The following is a 25,844-nucleotide window of genomic DNA, read 5'->3' on the forward strand; positions in this document are numbered from 1 at the left end:
TAATATCATATATATATATATATATATATATATATATATATATATATATATATATATATATATATATATATATATATATATATATATTTACCCCTAAATAATATTTAAAGAACAAACATTAAACAAAAAGGAGTAAAACAACCGCAGTTGGGTTCATAGGAGACCGTAGAAATTGAAGGTTTTGCTGGTGTCGTCTTATAAGGTGTCCCTTTGTTTTATGTGTGTATTATTATATTCAATGTCTAGACTTCTTTTAGTCCTTGTAATCATGCTGAATTTGTCGATGCCAGAACCATCCATTTGAAAGTTGTATATCTATAAATTATTTTACTAAAGGAAAAGATAATTTATTTTAAATTTAAATTAATTCTACAAAAATATCATTCTGCTGAACTTACACACACAAACTATAGTATTATTAAGAAGGAGAAATTAAAGAAACAAAAAGTGTGTTTTATCGTTTGGGCCCAAACCTTTGGGACTTGCAACGTGTTTGTTGGACTACAAGCCCGTTAGCGGAACGGCATATAGAAACTACATAATTAGATGTACTCTACTGCTATATATACCAAGTCTGTATATACTATTATTATCTATATTTTAAAAATATTATATATCTTACTACTAATTAAAGGTTTTTTACTATATAATGTTAAGGAAGATACACGTAGATACATGTATTTTTTCTACCAGATAAACTAAAATAGGGAGAAAGGCGAGCGAGATTTGTTATATATCTGGATATATGTGAATCACATCATATACGCAAGAGAGCGGCAAGCGAGATGGGAGGGAGACGAGGGATGCAGACGATCGACAAGATTTGATTTTATTCCAGATACATGCGAATCCACTTGTATACAATGTATTTAGAACAAATTACATCTAATTTTGACCTCATGTATTCATAGATACATGTTTGTGGATGCAGCCAAATCTAATACAATTCGTAATATAACAAACTGAAATGTATCTAAATAGTTAACTTCTAAACTACGGAAATTTACCTAAGTTTCCATAAAATAACTTGTATCACGATGAATCTCTATTCGGGGGTCCAGAGCAAAATCAATACTTTTTAAGAGGACTAAATCTAGACACACACCCATGTTGCTCAATTTATGATAGTACATGGACAAATTTGTCTTTCCACTATAGTAGACATCAAGGCATGTTAAATATAATGGTTAAGATATTTTGTAGTTGTGGAATTAAGGTCCTAGACATGGACATAACAAATCTTTCTCCATCGAGGGTCCGTTAGGTAAAGTTATTACGAGTTCGGAGCCTAAAGGGTATATAATATTAAAAAAAAGTTTAAAACGGTTTATAAAATTTTATATTAATCAAAACGGTAAAATCGCTGGAACAACAACGATTTTTTCCACTGGAAAAAACAAAATCGCTGCTACTGCAGCGATTTTGCAAAATGTGATTTTTTTATAAAAAAATTCAAATCTCTACCTAGGCAGCGACTTTTAATTTTTTTTAAATTTTTTTTTTTTAGAAAATCCTGTCTTGGCAGCGATTTTCCATTTTTTAAAAAAATATTCAATTTTTCTTTTAGAAAATCGTTGCCTAGGCAACGATTTCTATTTTTTTTAAAAAAATTGCTGCCTAGGCAGCGATGTTCATTTTTAAAATAAATAAAAAGTTTTTTTTTAGAAAATCGCTGCCTATTTCCATTTTTTTAAAAAAAATAATTTAATGGTTAATTTGTTTTGTTTCTTTAACTACGTATAACCCACGGCTGCTACAACTTCTGTCCCGAATTGGTAAGTGTGTAATAGCCTGCAAATTACGTAAATCGTACTAGGCAAGTTCTATGCGACAGACTCGACTCGTAAGGTATTAAGGGGCGTGTGGATGATTAGTTTTCCAACTTACCTATAAAAAAAAACTTGTACTTCCCTATTACGTTGTAATTGCTTTAATTCTCGATTTAACTAGGCTTAACTCTTCTAATTTGTTGTTTTAATTGTAGTTTGTAAAAAAATAAACATAGCAAAACGTAAAACCCAATCTGTAAACTAGTGGAGAAAAATAGATACATGTAAAAAGTAGTGGTTTGAGGTATGGAACCTATCTGGACAGCACTTTTATTAATTTAATTTAAAAGAAAGAGCCCAAAATCCACCGCACCCAATTATATGAATAGGTAGTTGCTAATTAAGTGACTTGAATCATTTACCACTTTCTATCACGTGCTTTACACTTCTAGGAATTGCCCTATCCTTGAAGTTAAAGTTAGAGGCAAAACCTCTCTATCTAGGTCCACATCACATGAACATTTATTTTTGTATATCCACCTACTCTTCTTTTGGAATTATACTCCTACATCTCTAAAGTTTGAACCAAACTAACTAATTGAATGTATATCATTCAAATTAATTAGGATATGATCTATATTAGACTTAGTATGAGGTGACGATCTGTTATCAAATCAATACAACTTAGTCCTATATTAACCCCAACGACAAGTGCATGAGATCGTGTATACAGATCATATAAATTAAAGAGAGAACACAGCTACATACTTCAATTTAATGGTTAGCAATAGAATCTAACATAACCTAATTATAATGTATATGAGATGGCCATTGAAAATGATGGGACACTAAAATATTATGTCCAAGAAACACCCAATGACCAAAGACCATATTTTCACTGCATACTTTTTGGAGCTGTTTTGTTCCAATTTGTTTGTCTGATTTTAATTTGGTATGAAATATAAGAAATTAAAAAAAGATAAATTAAATCTTATATTGTTAAATTAAAGATTTATCGAATGTACAAAATGTTTTTAAATCTTATGGTCTTAAAACATGCTATGTCATTTTTAGAAACAAAGGATTATAAAACATAACGTTCGCAACTAATTTCTATCAAACCAAACTCACAAAGAAGCGAATTAAACAAATATTCTCATTGAAATTATATTCACCGCACAATTTGTTTTCTCATGATTTTTTAATCAAAATATGTGTGATGATAATCATTCAATATTTTTAGGTGGAAAATTTTAATGGCAATTTTGATGACCATTTCCACCTTAAATCTTGAACTTAATGATGAAGGATCCATTATTGGGTTATCAATTAGGAATGGAATGAAGAACAAAAAATAAACACTTTTATTAATGGGGGATTTGGTGAGATTTATAAGAGACTCTACTTTATTAAAATATTTAAATTAAATACATGTGAAGTGGAATTATCCATTGTTATATATTAGGGAGAAACATGCATGTTGTTATGTACTAACATTGTGGTTAATAACGCTGGCAAAGTTGCGCCGCTATCCAATGATCCCCACGTGATTAATAGTAATGAAGAGGCAAAAGAAACACTAATTTAAGCATTTTTGGCTTTAAAATAAAGAGTATAACTAGTCATGAGCATGTTAGAAAAAGTGAAGGTGGGGACAAAATTTAGTAAGAAGCAAAGTTCATCCAGTTTAGTATAGTCCCCAACTTCTCTTTAGCTTTTGAACAACTTGTTTTGATGTTTGTTGTCATATATTGTGATTGTCTAAGACTTTTAGAAGCTTTTCATACAAGGTATAATTGATAGAATAGTATAAATATCGGTTGGATATGAATGTGTGTCTCCATGCAATCTCGAGTAATTAATTGAGATATATTGAAGATGACGGGTTCTTGGGCTATACTTTTGTTGTTAGTTGCAACTGTTCTGAGCTCAATATGTTTGGTTAATGGGCTTAATGTGGATCATGAGAAAACTAGGGGGAGATTTTCTCAAGTTAATGTCACTACTTCCAATGCAAGGAACACAACTTTTGTGAGTGATGTTATGGTGAATATTGAAAATGCTGGAAAAAATAGGGGCCAGGGAGGTGGAGGAGGCGGGGGAGGAGGTGGTGGTTATGGTGGAGGAGGGGGAGGCGGTGGTGGTGATGGTGGAGGAGGAGGAGGAGGAGGTGGAAAGGGGAGTGGAGGAAATGGAAAAAGTAGAGGGCATGAAGGAAAACATGACAAAGGAAGTGGTGGGAGAAAAGGAGCTGGTGGTGGTGGAGGTAAAGGTAAAGGTGGTGGAGGAGGAGGTGGAGGTGGAGGTGGAGGTAAAGGTGGTGGAGGAGGTGGAGGAGGAGGTAAAGGTAAAGGTGGTGGAGGGGGCGGAGGTGGAGGTGGAGGTGGAGGTGGAGGTTGGGGCTGGGGCTGGGGAGGAGGAGGTGGTGGTGGTAGCGGAGGAGGAGGTGGTGGTGGTGGTGGTGGAGGTGGAGGTGGAGGTGGAGGAGGAGGAGGGGGCAATTGTTGGGGATGGGGATGTTGGGATTATCCTCCAAAAGGCAACTAATTTTTGCATGCATGATCAAACTTTTCATCACTTGTTTCTTCTAACGTAAAGCCTCAAAAGGCATTTAAAAACTACTCCATTGTTTGGTCGTGTAAAACTCATTTCAATTACTTGTAATAATTTTTTGTGACAGAAGAGTCTTAGAACTCAAAGAGTTGATTTCATGAATTAATGGAATTATTGTCTACTTTTTGCTGTTTAGTAGTATGTGATGATGATTATCAATAAAATTAACCTTTCTACTTTTGCTTTTTATATTGTTTCTTCCACAAGACTATGGGCCGTACTTGAAGAGAAAGCCTCTTTTTGAATTATATCATTTATCTCAATATATAAGCAACATTATATATAGCAAATATAAAGGGATGACATAACGATCAGTTAGAACTAGAAATATCAAAGAGTTGAAATAAGTAGGCTGAACAATTTTTCATTATTCATCACATCACTAGATGAACTAGAATTAAAGCCAAGTCCAGTTGTAAACTAGCCCAACCAATAACCTACATCTCAGGCCCATATCGTTATGAATTGGTCATGTTAGCTAATTGATGAATATCCTCCTCCCTAACTTCACTCGTGATGGTGAAATTAGAACAACACTTGGCAAAAAGAGTTCATTTTCCCTTCTACAATTAGGCAAATAAAATATGACTTAATCGAAACACACCACATGTTGTAGACAGGTTAACAAAAAAAGTGCATTGCTCATGTGTTTGAAGAGAGTGATTGTATTTGTGGGTCAATAAGTTAGTGATTGTGATTCCTTCTTTGTCCAGAATATGGCAGTCTTTAAACTTACGGATAACAAAGGACGCATCTTTCCCTCAATATGTTTCCCAACAATTATTAGTTTAACGTTACCACACATCTTCGGAAGTTGGTATGCATTTTTCCCCCCATATTTTGACATCAAAATATGTTGATTATGTTATTTTAAAAAATAGTTACATTTGTCTGTGAGGTTAGGTTTTTTCAATCTTTTTAATAATTTTTATGTCATTTTTAATCGTCATGTTCAGAGTCAAATTAGAAGAATTTTTATTAATATTTTAAAATGTATTTTTTCATCATATTGATACACAAAAAATTGCAATTTATAATATTTTTTAGATAGTTTTTGAACATCTAAAATTTTTTGTTTAAAATATTGAATTAATGTAATCTAATTTAACTTTAAAAATTAGTCAAATTAATATTTAAAAATTGTAACATGACAAATAAAAATAGACATATAGATAATAATTTAATGTTTTTCGAGCTAGTTATGATTTGAGTCGGCCGGTCGGGTGAAATCGGATGAGTGATTTTTATTAGGGTCAAGTTTAAAATTGGAGCAATGATAAAATGCCGCGTCCAATATTTTTTTAAAAATAAATTAATAAGTGTATTGTTAACCGTTAATCTAAATATGTTTAGCAAGATAGATAAATAAGGCATATGTTTAGATCTTTTGTGATAATTCAAAAATATTTTTGCCTCTTTTCTGATGTATTCTCTTCGAGAATCAAATTACGATTAGGAATTTATGCATGGATTATTTAATTTTTTAAATAAAACTTAATATATTAGTAAATTATGTAAAAAGAAATTTACGTCATAATAATTAATAATTTAAAATCTTTTAAAAATTTATAAAAAAATTTTATGATAAAAAGTAAATTTATTTAAATTTCAAAATCTAAAAATATTACATACTAATTAAGCCCTAGGTTGATTTGTTGTAAAACAAAGAGGAAACTATTAGCTAGATTCCACCCAAAAATTAACCCAGACAATTGGATATCCACAAATATCAAAGATTGGTCCCAAAATCAAACCTTTAGCAACATAAAACTTATTTTTTGTCCCCGGTCCAATTTAGTCTTGAAATGATTGAGTCATTTGCAACAGGTAGCTAAGTAAAGTTAGTTCGGAGTCTAAAAGATATAAAATATTAAAAAAAAAAATTTTAAATGATATATAAAATTTTATATTAACTAAAATGGCAAAATCGCTGAAACAATAGCGATTTCCTCCACCAGAGAAAAACAAATCGCTGCTACTATAGCGATTTTGTAAAATGTAAATTTTCTTTTAAAAAAAATTCAAATCACTATCTAGGCAACGAATTCAATTTTTTTTTTTTAGAAAATTGCTGCCTAGGCAGCGATTTCCATTTTTTATAAAAAAAATGAGACAACGATTTTCTTTTTAAAAATATTATTTTTTTATAGATTTTTTAAAAATATATTTTTATTTTCTATATGCAGATGAGAGATTGTCCGTTTTTTCTAAAAAAACAATAAATTTAGAAAATCGCTGCCATTTTCTAGGCAGCGATTTCCATTTTTTTAAAAAAAAATTCTTGTGGAAGAAATCGCTATTGTTCAAAAAAATTCTATTTTGATTAATATAAAATTTTTATTAATATTTTATACCTTTAGGTTCCGATCTTGAAGTAAAGTCGCTTTAATTAAGTCAAGAAAGACAAAATAGAAAGTGTAGTAGACTATTCTTCAAAAACTTTTTTTTTTCTCTATTCAATTTACAAAAACTACGTTAAAACTTTAATTAAATTTGAAACACTTTAAAAAAAATTAAATTCAAAATTCAAAATTAAAATATCTAATAAAACAGTCGCATCACTAAACTTATTAATTGATTTAAACCCAACAAAGAGACAAGCATTCATAAGCACAGGACAAAATATAAATATTCAGAAATGGTACGTACGAAATGTTTCGAAAGTTGAATACTAGAAATTGAAATGCACGTAGAATGGCATGTAGTGGTTTTTGAATTTGACATGTCAATATCATTGCGATAACAACAATGCGGAGAATAAACTATAATTATCATTCTTTTGAACTTAAATATTAATTTCGATGATGAAATTTGTACCGCCAAATAGCTAAGCGCCAGAGAATAGGGATGTTACTATAACCATTTACCAAAAATATTTAATTTAAGGCGTAAGCGCAGAGGGCGTCACGAATAGTAAACAGCAATTTTTTAAGCACTAGTAGCATTGTGTTTTATTTATTTATTTTATAAAAAAAAAAACACCCAAGAGGTGGTTAGTTTTTTTATTAATTTTAACTTATTTTTGTTATTAAGGATTCAAAATAAGCGGTTAAAAGTATTTTTTTAAAAAAAAATATCTTATAAAACTGCTTTAAAAGCTATTTTGATTTTTAAATATCTCTCAACTAATTAGTAAATCAAAATATGCTCTATGTTTTGGGAGGCCAAAATTGTTTATTTTTAATATAAATGAGGTGTTTGATTAAGCTTTTGAAAGAAAATATGTGTTTATCCAAAAAAAAAAATGTTTTTGAGTAAAACTTTTTTATCAAAAACACTAATTACTACAGTAAACTGTTAAGTATTATTAAAATTAATTAGTCAAACACAATAACTTTTTTATAAGGAAAAGAAAACTTTAAAATAAATCAATTTTAAAAGTTTGACCAAAAAAGTTATAAATTGCAAATAAATTAGGGTTGGCTGATTGATTTTTTAATTAACAAACTGCAAAACTAAAGAAATGAAATATGGAATGGGATTAAACAAAACAATCAAGAAAAAAATATAGTAACTTAGAGAGAAAAAGGACACACTTCAATTTACGCTTTATATATTCAGTTAGTTTATTCTTATTTTTCTTCTTAAACAAGTTTTTGGAAAAACAAAACACCAATATTTAGTTAGTTAATTAATTATTAATCCTCTCAAGGTATCATTTTCATTTGCTTGTTGATAAAGAAGTCATAATAGATTTAGACTGATTAGAGAAGTAGTTGGGACAGAGTCATTGCAAGCATTTTCCACTCAATTATCCTAATAATTCAGTGGGTAAGCAAAAGGATAAAGTTTTACCATAATTGCTTATTTTACGTTGATTAATTATTGCTAAGTTTTAAGAAAAAAATGATATTGATTTTCTTGAGTCCTGCATTCCATTTTTCTAAATGGAAATTAGTCGCCTAGTTAAACACTTGATCTTGCTATATAAACAATTTTATATATTGCTTCCTACGTCTCAGATTATTTATTTTATATTTAAATATAGTTATATTAATTTATTTATCATTTTTAAAATCAAGACAAATTAATTATTATTATTCTCATTTACCCTTAGAATTAATTAATTTGTTTTTGTAAGTATAAACATGCAAGTTTGTAATGTTAAAAAGTTTATTTAGGACAAACTAAGTGAACAACTAATTAATACTATGTGACATAAGGAGTGATTACTACGATTATTCAAATACCAAAGAAGGATAAAATAGTGAAAATGCCCTGGTTATTTATGAGCATATAAAAATCAATGAGGACAAATAATTTGAGTATTATTTTAGCCTACTCTTCTTGAGCTTATCAATTTAATGGAAACACCTACATACTTCAGAGAACATGTCTGAACATTTTCAGTCGCACTTATCATCACATCCACTAATTACTTTGGATATTCCCTAATCAATCATTGATTAGAGCAATATATTTAAATATGCTAATCACTTAAATATTGTGAAAGTCAGAGCAAAACCACTGTGACAAATGGCATGCGTTCTTCAATCAATTCAGGATTGTGCATTCATTGATCTCAATCATCCATCAAATTAGCATCCTAAATCCATTTTATGTGACTAATGTTATATAGATTCTTTTGGCCTCTTGTCTTGAGATGCTCAAATGTGTGTGAACAATAATCCTTTATACCACTACTAGTACTATTTAATATTGTGTGTGTGATCACGTGATAAGTTGTGTGATCACGTGTATGAAACTTGCCTAGAAATGTGCCAGAAATAATGCTGAGAATAATACTCCAAGTAGATATGAGAGCTAGTGTCATCATACATGTTAAATAATACTACAAATTATAACTCAAAATTAATAAGCAATGAGACGTGCAAGTCTCTATTTTAGTGAAGCTTCTTCTTCTTTTTGACGACAAATTTTAGATGAAGGTTCTCATCTAATTTTTCTGTCTAAGAAAGCAAATTTACAAATTTATTAATCATAAAAGAGAATTCCAAACTGACATGATTGGTATTTAGTGCCTATGTGGTTCAAAGTAAGTGTGATCACCACTAGTTAGTCGATAACATCACCAATATGTCCAAAAAAAATTTAAAAGACATTACTCAATCATCTGTTTAAGTTTTGATCGACAGAATTATCTAATTGATGTGATTATATTTCCTTAAATTAATGTATTAGATCTCAAATTCAATTTCAAAACACCTCAACCATCTAGTACATTTTTATCATTGGGCAAAAATTCCAAATGAGTGAAGTAATATTCACTCCAATATCAAATATAAGAAAAAACTAAAGTAAAAGTGGAAAGAATAAATAAATTAAGAGAAGGATATATCTATTTCAAAGACAGAGTCTGATTACAATAGTGAAGTTAAAAGAATTTTATTTGAAGTGAATTATATTATTTTTTATACGTATAATATAAAATTTTAACATGTCCAAATTGTAACCATAATAAAACTAGGAAAGCGCGCCTCTCTTGTTTCCACAGAAGAGTCACAGTCCATGCAGACTGTATTTTTCTCCACTCTTTAAACTTTCTACACGAAAAGCTTGTGATTCCTTTCCTCTACCAAAAAAAGACTACTAAAAAGTGAGACACTCCTCGACACATTTTTGGCTTCGTTTTAATTTATATGTTTGATTTTTATTTAATATAAAATTTTTAATTTTTAATGTCTTAAATTAAATATATGAAAAATAAATTTTTTTCGTAAAAACAAATTTAGAAAAATAAGATAAAGTGAATTAAAATGTTGCTGAGTATATATATAATCGGTCACATCGAAATTCTTGCATGGAATATGTCTCTTGAGTCCTTCCCCACCTTAACCATGTGTCTTAAAATTCTCTGAATGTTGTTCAATTAGTGTGGGTGGACCACATCAACATATACCATTGCCACCCAAAATGTCATTAATCATGTTTGTTTGATTTTTCCATTTGTTTTTATCAAACAAAAATAGTGAACCACTTATGTACTAATAGAGGAGAATAAGAGTAAGAAATAGTGCAAAATTTAGAAATATAAGATCATCTACTCATGTATTGCAAAACCAATTCGTTAGAATTAGGCGAATGCTTATGGCTCACGCCATGAATGTTTGGGAATAGGGGTCTTGTTTTTATACGGAGAAAATTTTGTTAGGAGAGTTATATCCGAATAAATTTTATAGTGTGTGTGTGATTCAAATTTAATCAAGATTTCAATGCATGCTCCAAACAACATGAGATGATAACTCTTCAAAAAAAAAACATTACGGATCGTCTAGTACAAATTCTTGAATTATAATCCTAAAATTATCTTCTTTTTTTTGTTTCTTTTTACTTATCACTGTTTTCTTTTTTCTAAACTCATACTATATAAATTTTGACAAACATTTTTAAATGTCCTTTTTCATTATATTAAATATGGAAAAATTACAATTTACAATACTTATGAACTTTGAAAATCTAAATTTTATTGTAATATCTCATTTAAATATAATCTAATTAAACATTAAAAATAAGTTAAATTAACTTTAAAAACACAAAATGACTAAAAAAAAATTGAAGTAATCTGTTGACTAATTTATTTATTTCATTTGAAAAATGAGATAAATTAAAATTTCAAATTGAATGGAACAAAATGTGATATTTCATAATTAAATCTACATTGTATTTAATTATCAATTAAATATAATATAAAAATGTAATTTTAAAATATATCTCACTATCCACGTACCAAACAACCCCTAAAAGGCTCATATACTTCTCACTTTTCAACGGCCTGCTTACTAAAAGGTTGAAACGTTCCAAATGCACTTGTCATCTTACTTTTTCCCTCCTATTTTTTGCACAATATTACAAACAAACACCAATAATAATAAATAGTAAAAACAAGCCTATAAATGAAATAAAAAGATTTTCTCTAAAATACTTTTCTTTTTGCTTCTTTTTTTTCTGGGAATTATATCAAGTAAAGTACATTAAAGACTCCTCCATCCGTTACACTAAACTTTAAAACCTACCTTCACCAAATCTAGGGTCCATGTTAGGAAATGTACAATCTAAACCGGGCCTAACTCTCTTACTAAACCGGTTCTATTTTTTAACCTTACTAACTTAACTCCGGTTCACATTTTTTTTCATCTAAAATTCCTTCCTTTCCTAACTAAAAATTAAATTAAATTCCCTTAAAAGCAAATAAAATATCTTCAAAAACTCTGAACCGGCTGAGTTAAACCGGTTTCTTCTGATTCCTTCTTCCGCCGCATTTCCAGAACTTTCCGGTGATTGTTTGAGTGGAGCTCGGTGGAAAACGTCGGGCTGCATGCCGGACGGTACTCTGGAAGCAGCCGACCGGATTTGAAGCGAACCCCACAAGCATTGCAAAGAGTTTTTGCACCCATTGGACCGGCTCGCCACTGTGGGGTTTTCTGAACCCCACAATGGCTGCACCGCCGTGGTTGCTGAGGCCCATTTCCACCATGTGACGCCGGTTTCTTCTTCAGCTTCTTAGCCAGTGGTTTACCTGGTGACTCTGCAGAGTGAACCGGAGTTGGGTATAGGAACCAAGAACCAGTAGGTGGAGATGACGACATGGTGGTGGTGGAAGATGAGGAAGTAGAAGAAGAAGATGATTCGGTCAATGAACCTGAACAGACTGGCCAAACTCGGACGCTACTCCTTCCTCGCTTAGTTCTTGCCTTGGTTTGAACCGGAGTTGCAAAACAGGGCTTCTTCTCTTCAACCGGAATTTCTCCGTCGCCTGTTTTTTTCTCGACCGGCAATTTCCCGGCGGGATATGCAAGTGAATACCCAGAAAACGACTCTTCAACAAAATGAGACAGCCATTCAAGGCTATCCAAGTCATCAGTCTGTTGCCAAAAAAAACAAACGCTCTGTTACCTTCAGTTCACAAGAACTAAGAAAAAAAAAACGTTTCTTTTTTCATAAAAAATCAAACTTTACAGCAAAATCGAAACAGGGGGTTTGAGAAGACTCACCGGAACACTGATTTCACTAACAGGAAGAGAAGCGAAATCTTCATTAACAGAAATGGTGACTTTGCCCTTGTCATCAATTTCTGTTTTTTTCAGAGGAGAAACAGCAATTGAAACAGAGCATGGTTTTTGAACAGAGATACCTTCTCCTCCCTGGTTTTTTCCTTCTTCTTCTTCTTCATCACCTTCACCTTCAACAAAGCCATTGGAGAAGTCAAGCAAGTCGTCAACGAAGAAATCATCGCCGGAGACTCCATTTTGACCGGCACCGGCGGCAGAGAAGTCATCCCCGAAGGTCTGGTTTTGGGTCATTTTCAATGGTGTCTCAGGCACAAAACTGTTTCTCAAAGCCCACTCCGCACAGTCCATTTCCTAATAACAGTTACACAAAGCAAATTCAGAACGAGAAACACAAAAAGATTGAAATTTTGAGAGGTTTAAAGAAATAAAAAAGTACCTGGATATATAGAAGAAGAAAAAGATAAGAGAGGAGGAAGATGAAGAAGGTGGATGAGGAGATAGGGAATAAATATTTTTTGCTTTCTTCCTTAAAACTTCTCCTAAATACTTCTTTTTCTTCCCCTGTTTCTCTTTTTATTTTTCCTTTGTACTTTTCTGTGGGGGATTTCATTTAAATAGTACCCAGTATTTATAACTTATTTTTTGACTATAAAAAGATTTTGAAGATTTCATTTTTGTATATTTATTATTAATTTTATGTCCTTTTTATAAATATTATCTTTTTAATTACAGTCTACATGCATAAGTACTGGGAAAAAAAAGTCTTCTTTTCTTAATTCAATTAGTAAATGGTCATTAAAGATAATTTCTACTAAACATTCAATAGATTGTTGACTTATATTAAATATATAAAACATATAAATATAAATACCAAACCAACAACTTGACTTATTCCTACTCATGATATTGTATGTAATTTGGGTGAAATTATTTGCATTTAAAATTATCATTAATTTTATGTTCTATTATTTACATAATTTTAAAAAATAGGAAAATATTCTTTTGTAGCAAAAGCTATCAAACTTTATTAATTAATATCTAGAAACGCTTTTTTTTTCCATTGATATTTCAAAGGATGAATGTGCAAATATTATAAAACCTTATTATTTCCAAATTGGCTACTTAAATAAAGCGTTATGGAGCCAAAACAAAATTTGAAAATAATGTGATGAAATTAAACGAAACTGCCAAAAAATAATTGTTCATTTACTTTTAGGAAGTGAAACTTTTCTTGTTTTAGAAGATTGGTCCCATATCTTTTGACTAATTAATTACGTATGCTTATCTTAGCTAACGCTTTATTCGGCTCTCTTTGATGTCAATTTACCAATTAATTTGTTTTCCCGCTCTTTACACTTTTCTAATTTCCATCAAAAACAGAAAATTTGCTCAATTAATTATTAGTACTTCTTGCTCCTTTGTGAAATTACTATAGATTTTATTAAAAATAGTTTTGTTGGTCAATAAATAATACTATTAAGAATAACATAAATATTTTTAAATTTAAATTGTCACTTAATATAAAAAATGTCATTATTTTTTGACTAGCTACAGAAAAAGTAAGTTATATTAATTGAGACAGAAGATAATATAATTTAATTTTCCAAATAAAACTAGTCATGATTACTACAATTTTATTTCTTTGACTCGGATTTCTTTACATGTTTTTAAAAATACTTTAAGCTATTATTTACTCTGATTTATTTTAAGTATCATTTTTATTTTAATTTATATGACTTTTTTTTAGTTAATCTAAAAAGGAATAATATATTTATATATTTAATAACGATTTAACTTTAAAGTTTCATTTGACCATAATTAAGATAATTTTATTTTAACCATAAAATTTAAAAGTTTTTTTTTAGAATATGTGTGAAGTCAAACTAATTACATAAATTTTAAGGGATAATGCACAAGTAATCCCTCAATCTATGCCATAAATCTCAGAGACACATTTATACTATACTAGGTTCTATTACTACCTAATTTATTTTATTAATAATTTTCTAACTTATTTCGTCCTAGTGCCTCTATCTTGTGGGCCCAACGTTGGTTGACCTTTTTTTTTCAAACTAATGTCACGTAAGTCAAAAAGGGGTAGAAAATTATATAAATTTGATATTTTTAAATAAAAAATATAGATATTCAAAAACTATATGAAAGATATTATAAATTATAATTTTTCGCATATCAATATGATAAAAAAAATATAATGTAAATGTTAGTCAAAATTCTTGTTTGATGACTCTAAAAAAGAAAACAATGATAGTTATAAGTGGACGGAGAAAATATACTCTATTTAAATAATCTTAATTCTTTTATGTCCAAATTCATGATCAAAATTTAGAGGTTTAAATCTCGAAAATTGTTACATATACATACATACATATATATATGGAACAAAAGGAGTAACATTTTTTATATTAATTATACAATCTTAATTTATTTAAAATCCTTGAATATCTTGTACGTAGTTGATTATGTTGGACTCTACATCATCTAATATAAATTTTCTTGTTTATTTATGTTTGCAATTTCAAAAGAAAAAGTAATTGCAATATAATGGACATTAACTTTTGAGTTTGAAGATGAGTGAAATCACTTTGCATGCGCATGTATTGCCCATGAAAGAATGGTTGTAATTTGCACGTAAAGTATACCAATGACCTAATTTTCGATTTTGGGTGGTTCGTCTAATGCAACAATTCACTTCATCATGTTCATTGCATAATGGGAAAATTAAATATAAATCCAAATAATCTGACCTCAATTATACATTATTGGTTTCCTTTTTACACCTAATATAACATGTTATCTTGAATTTGCACTAAATTTTTTTTCTTTTTTTGTATAATCCCCTTTATTTTTTAGTTTTAGAAAATAGTTCCTAGTAAAAATCTAAGTTCATATATGATTTAATATCATACTCTCATTTTATATTGTTTACTCTTTAGACATGCGAAATGTTCTTATGTTAGCTCTTAGGGAGGTGGGGATTTTATAAGATTTTTGAACAATTCTTTTTTATGATTTGACTTTTAGAATTTAATTTTATTCCAAATTTATTTCTTATTATGATATTATAGAATCATGCTTGTCTCAATTTACTGTTTAATTGATGTTGCGCCCAAACTTAATTACATAGTTGGAAAACAACCCAAACAAACTATAATTGTTATTTATTAGGTATTATTTAAAATGTCAATATATATACAATTACATTTCATTGGACAAATACAGTGAGGATGCCAGGAGCCCAAGACCCCTTCATATTTATTACATTTTGCTCTGTCTACGCCTATGATATATATTCTTTGTATCTAATTATTTATTTATTTATTTAAAAAAATTATCCTTCTTATTTGTTTATTTTGATAAATTAAGAAAATATAATTTTTTTTTACTCATTATAATTTCAATTAATTATTTTAAAAAGGCTAGAATTTTTTAAAAAATTTAAATGTTTAATTCACTCACTTCATAATTAATAGACGTATGATAAAGTCACTGCATTAATTATTATTTTCTCAAATTGGCATGTTAATTCAAAAATAAAGTGTTAGCAATATGATTCTTATCGTAAGCTATTTTATTACAAACAAATTATGGTAAATTGCTATTATCAACGTCGCAAGTTTAATAAATGAAGAAAAATAATTTATTTATAACTCAATAATTCTCAACTCCTCTCTACTACTTTTCTAAGACATGAAACTAATAGCTAGTACTATTGTACTAACATTCTTATCATAATAATAATAATAATGTTAAAACCAATTCAAAGTATGAAGTAGAAATCATATATTCCTATACTATATATTCTGATTAAAAATCATGTATATTTAATTAGTAAATTGCACACATGTAGTGCATGTAATGATAATGAAGATATATGGTAATAATCCCTTGGAAGCAAAGAGTGCTAAAAGTAGACGAAAGCATAGCCAATTGCATCCCCCACCACCATTTGTCTCCTTCTCCAATGATTCCTTTGCAAATCCAATTGCTGTCTCTTGTACCCTGTCTATTTTATTTACTAGACTAGATATAAAAGCTCCCACAAGTTTTTGCATAATATATATTATCGTATTTGTTTTAAATTTAAAATTTTATCGTCAATTATTATAATAATGTTCTATTTGAATTTTAAAATAATATTATCATATATACGATATTTTGAAAATCATAATTTGCAAAGAGCCACAATAAACCTAAAATTACTAAATTATCTTTGAACTCAATGAATATTTTTGATATACACATCTTGATCGAGATCTGTGTGCTTATCCCTCTTATATACTAATAGTGGATATTATTTAAGAATATTTCTCTCCCTCTCTCTCTCTATATGTATATATAAGGAGCGTATTTTTCATTCGTGAGACCACTAGTCGATTGTCTTTTTTTTAAAGTAATACATATAAGTTAATTGAATATTTGCTCGAGTTACGATTTATACGTCTAAACTGTAATTTAATAATTAACGTGTTTAATAAAATTACATCCTTAGCTGTTTTTTAGAAAATATTTATAATCTATAAATTTAAAATTTTAATTACTGTATTTACATTGATGTTGCTACTAACAATAACGAGCTAGGAACAAAATTGGCACACTTAATCGAATTATGACTAAAGTTTTAGAGATTTTTATCTTTTAGAAGAAAGTAAAATAGAAAAAAAATTCAATAAAGTGCGACACTTTGAAAAAAAAAGAAATAATGTTCAAGAAAGATTTAGATACCAAAATGTGCAACAGTTTTTACATCGTAAACAATTTAGACCACCGGCTCAATGTCATAATATAGGCAGACCGGTAACACGTGTAATTTTTTGATAGGATAAATAGAATCTGGTAGTTGACTGTCATCAAAAAACATTTTCGAGGTTAAGGTTTTATCCTATGATCGAGTATAATATCATTTACTAGGTACGACAAATTCTTTTTTTTGAATTAAATAGAATAACTTGGGCATGAATTTTTTTTATTAGTAGGAAGCTAGTCCTCGAATGAAGTCTTATCCTGTGTGAATATAAAGATATAATATTTAAGCATAACTCAATTTTAAAAAAGATTAATTATAAGTCGTGAATTATTTAAATTCACATAAGGAAAGCACCAGTCTATTTTATAATCAGTATTAGACTTTTACTATCTAACGCTCTCGGTCACACCCAAACCAACTCGAAAGTCCAAATGGGGATGAATAAGACCACGTTATGTAAAAGTATGGTTTCTAGTTTAACTCAACCCAATATGTTGCTTATGAGGAAGAGATTACTCAAGTATATTTACGAAGATCACCAGTTTATTATCCAACCAACATACTCTCTCCTCCTATTAAAAAAAATATTCCTATTTTTTTTAATGTGTTTAAAAATGAATGATCTCTTTTTTTTTGGCGATATTTTAATTTAACTTTCCACGTAACAAGTTTAAGACCACAAGATCAAAGGGTATTTTGGTAAATTTGACATAACTTTTTTTTTTAGAATCACAAGATTATAAAGTCTTTTTTATTTTTAAAACTCCGTTCCAAGTCAAGCTAGACCATCATTTTTTTAAACGAAGGAAATAATATTTTTCTCACTATAATAATGATTTCAGAATAATTAAACTTTAATATAAATACTAGATATCGAATGAAAAATAATATTAAAAAAAAAACACAAAGAAAAAGGAAAAAAGTAAATGCATATAATTGGCGCCCACTTTTATCATCCTCGGCGTTACAAATACAATCTCCTCGCAATGTGCAGCCTACCAAAATTCAGAATATCCATACATATCTGAATAACCTATGTTTGTGCCATAATTACCTTATTACCCCTACCTATGTGCATTATATATAATTTCCAAAGGAAACTCATGTTTATTGAATGGATTAAACGCACCGTACATAAACTCCCAAAGACCAAAATTGTTGTAACGTTACACACTATCAATACACTATACAATTTGATCAATTACTATAATATAGATTGTTATTATGTTTTTCAAAAGTTTATATCACTTATTTCAAACTATACGAGTTAGTTTAATTTGATATAAAATTTAAAAGAAAAAAAATAAAATAAACACAAAGATATTGACACACAAAGAAGTCTACGGAAGTAGGTTTCCACTTTCCTAAAACGTCCTTATGTGTCGTACCATTTTTTGCTTCACTACATTACATTACTTGCAATGCCAACTTTGCTTTATAGCTACTCCTCTTTCCAAGTTTATACTGAAATTCAAAATCTTTATAAAATTTGATTGAAATAGTTATGTGTAGATATCTTATACTACATAATTCTATAAAAATAAAACTCCTTTTTTAAAAAACATTTGTCTATATAATTGTACAAAGGGTCTCAAGGTACAAGGAAGAAAAACAATGGATAAGAGAGCACTCATTCGAAGAAATAATATATATATATATATGTATATATAATAATTCATTGGATATATAGAGGCTCAATTTTTAGGAGTTTCTTAACAGTTTTGAGGAACTAAAGTGGAAAAAGCTAAAGGTGAAATACATTTTAAAACTAATTTTTACCTATATATATAAAGTGGAATACACTCAATTAGTAACATTTTCTTGTAAATGTGATCACTTTTACTAAAGAAACAAGTTAGTTAGACCATTTAAAGTTATTGTCACTGCATTATTATCTGTTTTCAGTACAATTCATAAATAGAGGTAATTAATTCACCGATAAAATACTCACCCATTAAATGTATACATATATATATATATGTAGTAACAAAATTATTTCCTTTCATGCTAAAAAAGTAGCAGTAGTATTCATAGTACTCTATTGTTTATTGATTTGGTTTCAACCACAATTTTTGTTTGTAAGAATAAGTTAAGCACAAAAGTGAAAATTTTCACCTAAAATTTGGCACCACAAATTTACATCTAACCTCTCATGTGCCTTAACAACCTCTTGGTGAGTCGATGCCGTGGTGCCCAAAAGGAGTGTTCCTTTGTTATTAATTTTAGAAGCATAGATCTTTTTCAATTATTAAGAGTTAAAACTTAAACGCTGAATAATACGTTTAATCATGATTTTTTAAAAAATAAATTTGAGTTTTAGAATTTGAAAAAATAATTTAAAGAAATACTTTGACTCCTAATTACCTTGAAAAGGTCAAACACAATTTCAATTCATATTCATAGTCAAACACAAGAATTTTTTAATACCATTTTCACTTTGAAAGTTTTTTTTTTTCAAATTTCACAATAAAACATGGTCAAACTCATTCAAATTCTCCCTCCATCTCAAATGACTATTTAAAAAAGGGCAACTTTCACATATAGCAAACAAAAAATTTATATTTGTATGCTATAACAAAGTTTGCATAATTACGTTCCATAGCAAACATAAAATTGTATAATTCGCTATACATATAAAATTGTATAATTCGCTGGCCTATTTCGCTGTAATTGTATAATTCGCTATCCCATTTCGCTGCGATTTATAATGCACAATTGTATAATTCACTGTCTATTTCGCTGCAATATTTTTATAAAATTTGTTTTGCATACAGTTGAATCGAATTAAAATGTATGTATATTGCATAATTATAAGTGTATAGCAAGAAGATATATGTTTTTTTCTCCCGCTTTATAAAAAGCAGAAACACAATATATACACTTCTGTTGTATAAAGCTAGAGAAAATTGTATTTCATTGCAATTGTATAATTTGCTAACCTTTTTCTCTGTAATATTTGAAGTAAAATGTTTGTAAATTGTATAATTAAGTGTATAACACGAAGATATATATTTTTGCATGTGTATATACAATTTTCTCTCACTTTATACAAAACAGAAACAGAATCTATACACTTCTGTGTATAAAGCGAGAGAGGCGAGCGAGAATAGAGAGTGGCGAGCGAGATTTTAGGGAGAGAGACGGCTGACAAACTTTAGCTAACGTTTGCTATGGAGCACAATTAAATCAAACTCTAGTTACTCCATTTATTTTAGGTTATTAGTTTGCTATTATATACAATTTTCTCTTTAAAAAATGAGTTATCTCAAATTATTTATTATTTTAAAAGTTCAAGACATAATTAATATTTTCCCCCCATTTTATCATTAAATGGTAATTATGAAAATATAATATACATTAACAGAATAAATGTTCGACATAAATAATTATATCATAAAACACAAATAATGGTAAAATAATTAAAAACTTCTTTCAATTAATATATATATATATTTTTTTTGGGGGGGGGGGGGGGGGAGGGGGATACGTCCTAGTACAATTTTCAACGGTCTCAAATATTTTTGTATGCTAATGTACATTGAACTTTGTCTTTCAACTTTGAATTATCATAATCCCTCTAATTGTTTCCAAAAAATAAGTTCACAATTTAAATCTTCATATAAACCCTCTTTGCGTTGAAACCGTGTTATTCTGTTCGATCACTTTTATTTATTCAGTTTGAATATTATATGGTTTAAAAAATAATAATTAATATGAATATTTTATCAAAATATTTATATTAGTTGTTACTAATTTAAATCTTCATATAAACCCTCTTTGCGTTGAAACCGTGTTATTCTGTTCGATCACTTTTATTTATTCAGTTTGAATATTATATGGTTTAAAAAATAATAATTAATATGAATATTTTATCAAAATATTTATATTAGTTGTTACTATTTAGTCAAATTAAATTTTAAACAAACAATTTGAGAAACAAATAATTAATATTGATGGTAAAACATAAAAAAGAATCACTTTTACTTATTCAATTTGAATATTCTACGGTTTAAAAAATAATAATTGATATAAATATTTTATCAAACAATTTGAGAAATAAATAATTATTATTGACGGTAAAACATAAAAAAGAAAAGAATTTTTTTTCTTGACATGCTAAGATGACAAATACAAATGACAATATATTTTTATTATAGTGAAAAAAGTAATGAACAGAGGAAATGATACACAAACTTTTAAAATTATATCTAAATATATGATATAACTTTGAGTACCAATGCAGATTTGAATTTCGGAACTGGTATTTCATACATATTCAGCTCCATGTAGTGTGAATATTAACGCGAATTTCCAAATTTTGAGACGTAGCAATTTCCTGTCAATATTCACACTAATATGTAGTAACGTATTAAAGATTTAATTGATTGTTTGAACTTTATATATTTTTAATGTTATTTTTTAAAAAAAATTATTGAGTTCTAAAATACTAACTCATACATATTAATTAGATTTATCAAGACAAATAATATATTACCGAGTTTTAACAAAAGTTTAAAGTTGTGCAAATTTATGAGAGAAATCGATTAATTAATCTGAGGTGATGAAAGTTTAAGCTTAAAATTTTACTTATACTTAGTTGAAATGAGAAACTCATATGGTATAGTGGCAGATAAGTTTATGTCTGAAAAATCCAAGTAGCAAGCAAGCAAGGCGGTGTGGATTGAAATAAAAATATCCCCAAACAATCCAGAATATTTATGAAAAGAAAAGCCTGTTTCCTTTTAAAACAAAAATAACACTACTTTACTAATTTTCAAATAAAACCAAAAAATTTGAAATTCCAAAAATATATATTTACATGAAACATCAAGTGGTAGTCTATGTCTCTGTGTGTCCTCTTTCAAGTACTATATACCTAGGTAACAATACCCTCCTTTAGTTAACCAATTCTGTTTTATAAATCTCAATGTATTGGCTAATAATTAAGAGCCCAATAGGAGTCCCTAGCTAGCTTCATTGTGCTCCATAGCAAATATAAATATGTATATCTCGATATATATATATATCTCGATATATATATATATATATATATAGTTGTTTAATTCGATATACATATACAAAGAAAAAATTGTATATAATTGTATAATCTGTATATGTATAAAACAAAAAAAAAGAAGAGAAAGACAAAAGAAAACTGGGCAGGTGAATATTTGTATAATTATAAGTATATAGGCAAAAGATATATATATTTACATGTATGTATACAATTTTCTCTCATTTTATACAAACAAAAACACAATTTATAAATTTCGTTTCTATTTGTAAAAGCGAGAAAGGCTGGGGTGGTAAGTGAGATATGGGAGAGGGGAGAGATGGAAACGAATATATATGTATATATACAATTTTTCTCTTACTTTATACAAACACAAACCCATTTTATACATTTATATTTGTATAAAAGCGAGAGAGGTGAGCGAGACTGCTCCCAAACGAGAATAGTGAGCAAGCTTCCACAAGAGAGAGAGACAAAAATAACAATAATTTGCAATAGAATACAAATAAATCAAAGTATATTTATACCGTTTAATTTAAATTAATAATTTGTTATTGTGTACAATTTTCCCTATTAAGAAATGCATAGTCTAGGTTTAAGAAAAGGGCCCAAGGCAACAATTTAACTAGACCTCCGCCTCCCCATGAAACCGAATATAATTAGTATTGGATAATGCTTCTTTTTAACATCAAGTATATATAATCCTTTAGTACACCCTCCGATTATGATTTACTTGTTAAATTTTAATTTAATAAGTCTATTAAGAAAATAATATCTGATATAATAAATTTATCATTTTACTCATATTTTGATAAGGTCTTAGACATATTTACTCAATGAACTCAATTTTAATAAGTTATGGATATATAATAGGAAAAATAAAAAATTTCTTTTAATTTGTCAAAAATAACGAATAAAAAAATAAAAAATATTTGTGAAGTAAATCAACAAAGGAGAGTAACATAGTTTCATAGAAGAGAGTGCTTAATTGTTGTATCCAACTATTTTTTCAACCTCTGGACTAGAGCATCACGAGCTCTACACGTTCGCTCTTTCATCTTTAACTAGTCTATTTTTTATTAGATTCTATTACATCACATTCCCACAGGAGGGTGTTTGGTCTAGTGGTATGATTCTCGCTTCGGGTGCGAGAGGTCGTGAGTTCGATTCTCGCAACACCCCCTTATTTTTTCTCTTTTTTATCCAAAAAAAAATTTCAGGCCAAAAATTAAAAAAGTTTGCACCAGCCGGGAATCGAACCCGGGTCTGTACCGTGGCAGGGTACTATTCTACCACTAGACCACTGGTACTTTCTGTTATTTGCTCTTGTTTTATTTATATAAATTCTTTTGCTTATACTAATGGGATGTGTAATATGCGTTTATGATGAGGAGTTATATGGAATAATAGCTGCCTGCATTGTTGGATTACCAATTATTACACTTTCAGTTTGGAGGGTGGTTGTGTTATATTGTAATTATATTGTACTGTTTGAATTTAAAAAAATGAGATTATTAGATAATAAAAGAAGAAGAAAAAAACAATTTTACCACACTTTTAGTGAATAAAAATAAGATCACCAGAAAATAAACAAAGAAAAAAACAAGCATCCCACCAAATTGGTGTATACAATACAACAAAATTCAAATAGAAATTAAAGTAAGCATAGCATCAAATTAACAATACTATACAAAGTATCGGCCAAGTGAGATGGCCTCAAGAGTCTTGTTTTGCTAAGGAATTACAGTGAACAATCTTGTAACTGTACAGAATTTCTAAAATCTACTGCAGTAGTTGTTAATGAATGCAGTAATATTATTCTTTCTTTGTTTATTTTTATGTTTTCTGTTTATATATCTCGATTGCAGGAATAATATTTGAGTGATTACAACTGAAATACAATACATTATGACGAATAATCATGTCGAAAATGAAGAATAAATAAAGTAAAAGGGAGATATTGTGTTTGAAGGTTTCCACTATGTGTGGCTACAAGGAGGAAGTGGAGCTCCACACAAGCCATGATTTCCCAAAAATGCAGACTTTGGGATTTTAGCTTTATGAGGAGGGATACTACCGCTTAGTCGATTTTCCGATACATCAAATTCTTGTAGGTCTTTCAAATTCAGAACCTGAGCTGGTATTGCACCTTCCAAATTGTTATTTGAAAGTAGAATTGTTTTCAGTTCTTTGGCATTCCCAAGTTCTGTTGGAATCCCACCTGTTAGCCCATTCTCAGCTAGTTTAATTTCCTGCAAAGTTGTCAAATTTCCCAGTGATTTTGGTATGTGTCCTGTTAATGGATTGTGGGACAAACTTAGTGACAAAATAGAGTCCATGACAGGTTCATTCCCTATGTTTTCGTCTAATGGTCCATTGAACATGTTGTATGCAAGATCAATAGAATTGTAGTGGCCAAGGGGGTCTTGAAAATTCTTGGACAAAATTGCTCTCAAGTTGCCTGAAAATCTGTTTGAGTGAAGATCAAGATCCATCAGCAGTGTCAGGTTCTTGAATTCCTCAGGGATCGATGAATGGAAGGCGTTGTTTGACAAATTCAAGAGTGAAAGGTTGGTCATGTTACCAATCCAGGTAGGTAACTTCCCTGTCAAGCCATTGTTTGATAAATCAAGTGTTGATAATGAGGATGAAGCCAACCAACTCGGAAGCTTCCCTCTAATCCCAGTCTTTGCCAAAATGAGACGAAACAGTCCTAGTTTCTTAAACCAGTTTGGTATTCTTGAAAGCCCCAAAGGATTAAATGACAGATCCAATGTCTGTAAACTCACTAACTTCACAAGCTGATGAGGGATTTCACCACTGAGCTTATTTTTCGACAAATCTAGTATCTGTAGATTCTTCAGATTACCAAAACTTGATGGGATTTTCCCTGTAAATAGATTATTGGAAAAGTACATATCAGTGAGAGTTACAAGATGTCCAAGTGTTGCAGGCAGTTTTCCACTTAACTTGTTGTTCTCAAATATTAGCCTTTGGATCTTCGGAAGATTCCCAATAGAAGGTGGAATACTGCCACTCAGCTGGTTTTCGGATAAACGGCAGAACACCAATGAGCTGAGACCAGATATTGATGAAGGGATTTTTCCTCTCAATTGGTTTTGGTTCAGATACATTAGAGATACTTGAGAAAGGTTTCCAATAGAGTTTGGAATCTTTCCAGATAACTCATTCTCAGACAAATCAACATATGAAAGACTTTTCAATCTTCCTATACTCTCTGGAATGCTTCCAAACAACTTATTTCGACTCATATCAAGCTTGGACAATGATACTAAATTCCCAATTGAAGATGGTATTGGACCTGAAAGTTGATTTGTTGATAAACCAAGTTGTGAGAGTGAAAGGAAGCTTTCGAAAATACTCGAAGGGATAGTACCAGATAGAGTATTATCACTGAGATAAAGCTTCTTAAGTTGGTGTAGATATTTAAATGTGACAGGTATAGATCCTGAGAGTTTGTTAGTATCAAGAAAGAGGTAACTCAAGCGCGATAACTTGCCAAATTCAGGTGGAATGGGGCCTGTTAAGTCCTTGAGATTACTAAGATCAAGCAATTCAAGAAAAGAAAGATTAGCAAGTGAAGGAGAAAGAGTTCCAGACATTGAAGTATCGATAATGAAATCGTCCCCTGAAGAAAGGCCAGGGCGAGAGACGTTGACAACCCTTCCATTGGAATTACAAGCAATGCCTTC

The 25,844-nt window shown here is 29.4% G+C and overlaps 3 protein-coding genes and 2 non-coding genes across 5 annotated transcripts in view; 2 read left to right on the forward strand and 3 right to left on the reverse strand.

The window, feature by feature from the left end:
- Positions 1–3,647: 3,647 nt before the first annotated feature.
- Positions 3,648–4,316, forward strand: LOC104646014 (glycine-rich protein 2-like). Its single transcript, XM_010318997.1, has one exon. It carries the CDS (start codon positions 3,648–3,650, stop codon positions 4,314–4,316), a length of 669 nt encoding a protein of 222 aa, XP_010317299.1.
- Positions 4,317–11,237: 6,921 nt separating this feature from the next.
- On the reverse strand, positions 11,238–13,032 carry LOC101249135 (GATA transcription factor 5-like). Its single transcript, XM_004232409.4, has 3 exons — positions 12,789–13,032; positions 12,335–12,703; positions 11,238–12,205 (listed from the first exon to the last, which is right to left on the reverse strand). The coding sequence occupies exons 1-3, from the start codon at positions 12,960–12,962 to the stop codon at positions 11,543–11,545; spliced, it is 1,206 nt and encodes a 401-aa protein (XP_004232457.2). The 5' UTR covers positions 12,963–13,032; the 3' UTR covers positions 11,238–11,542.
- Positions 13,033–23,241: 10,209 nt separating this feature from the next.
- Positions 23,242–23,313, forward strand: TRNAP-CGG (transfer RNA proline (anticodon CGG)). The gene has a single exon. It is a non-coding gene; the product is annotated as a tRNA-Pro (tRNA).
- A 57-nt stretch (positions 23,314–23,370) lies between these two features.
- On the reverse strand, positions 23,371–23,441 carry TRNAG-GCC (transfer RNA glycine (anticodon GCC)). The gene has a single exon. It is a non-coding gene; the product is annotated as a tRNA-Gly (tRNA).
- Positions 23,442–23,925: 484 nt separating this feature from the next.
- LOC101248831 (LRR receptor-like serine/threonine-protein kinase FLS2) overlaps positions 23,926–25,844 on the reverse strand; it is a 3,331-nt gene continuing 1,412 nt past the window's right edge. Inside the window, exon 2 of the mRNA XM_004232408.5 lies at positions 23,926–25,844. This exon is cut by the window's right edge and continues 702 nt beyond it. Within this exon, the coding sequence (XP_004232456.2) occupies positions 24,111–25,844 (1,734 nt within the window). The 3' untranslated portion in view covers positions 23,926–24,110.

This window comes from Solanum lycopersicum, chromosome 2 (assembly GCF_036512215.1).
Source record: "Solanum lycopersicum chromosome 2, SLM_r2.1".
Classification (NCBI taxonomy): Eukaryota; Viridiplantae; Streptophyta; class Magnoliopsida; order Solanales; family Solanaceae; genus Solanum; species Solanum lycopersicum.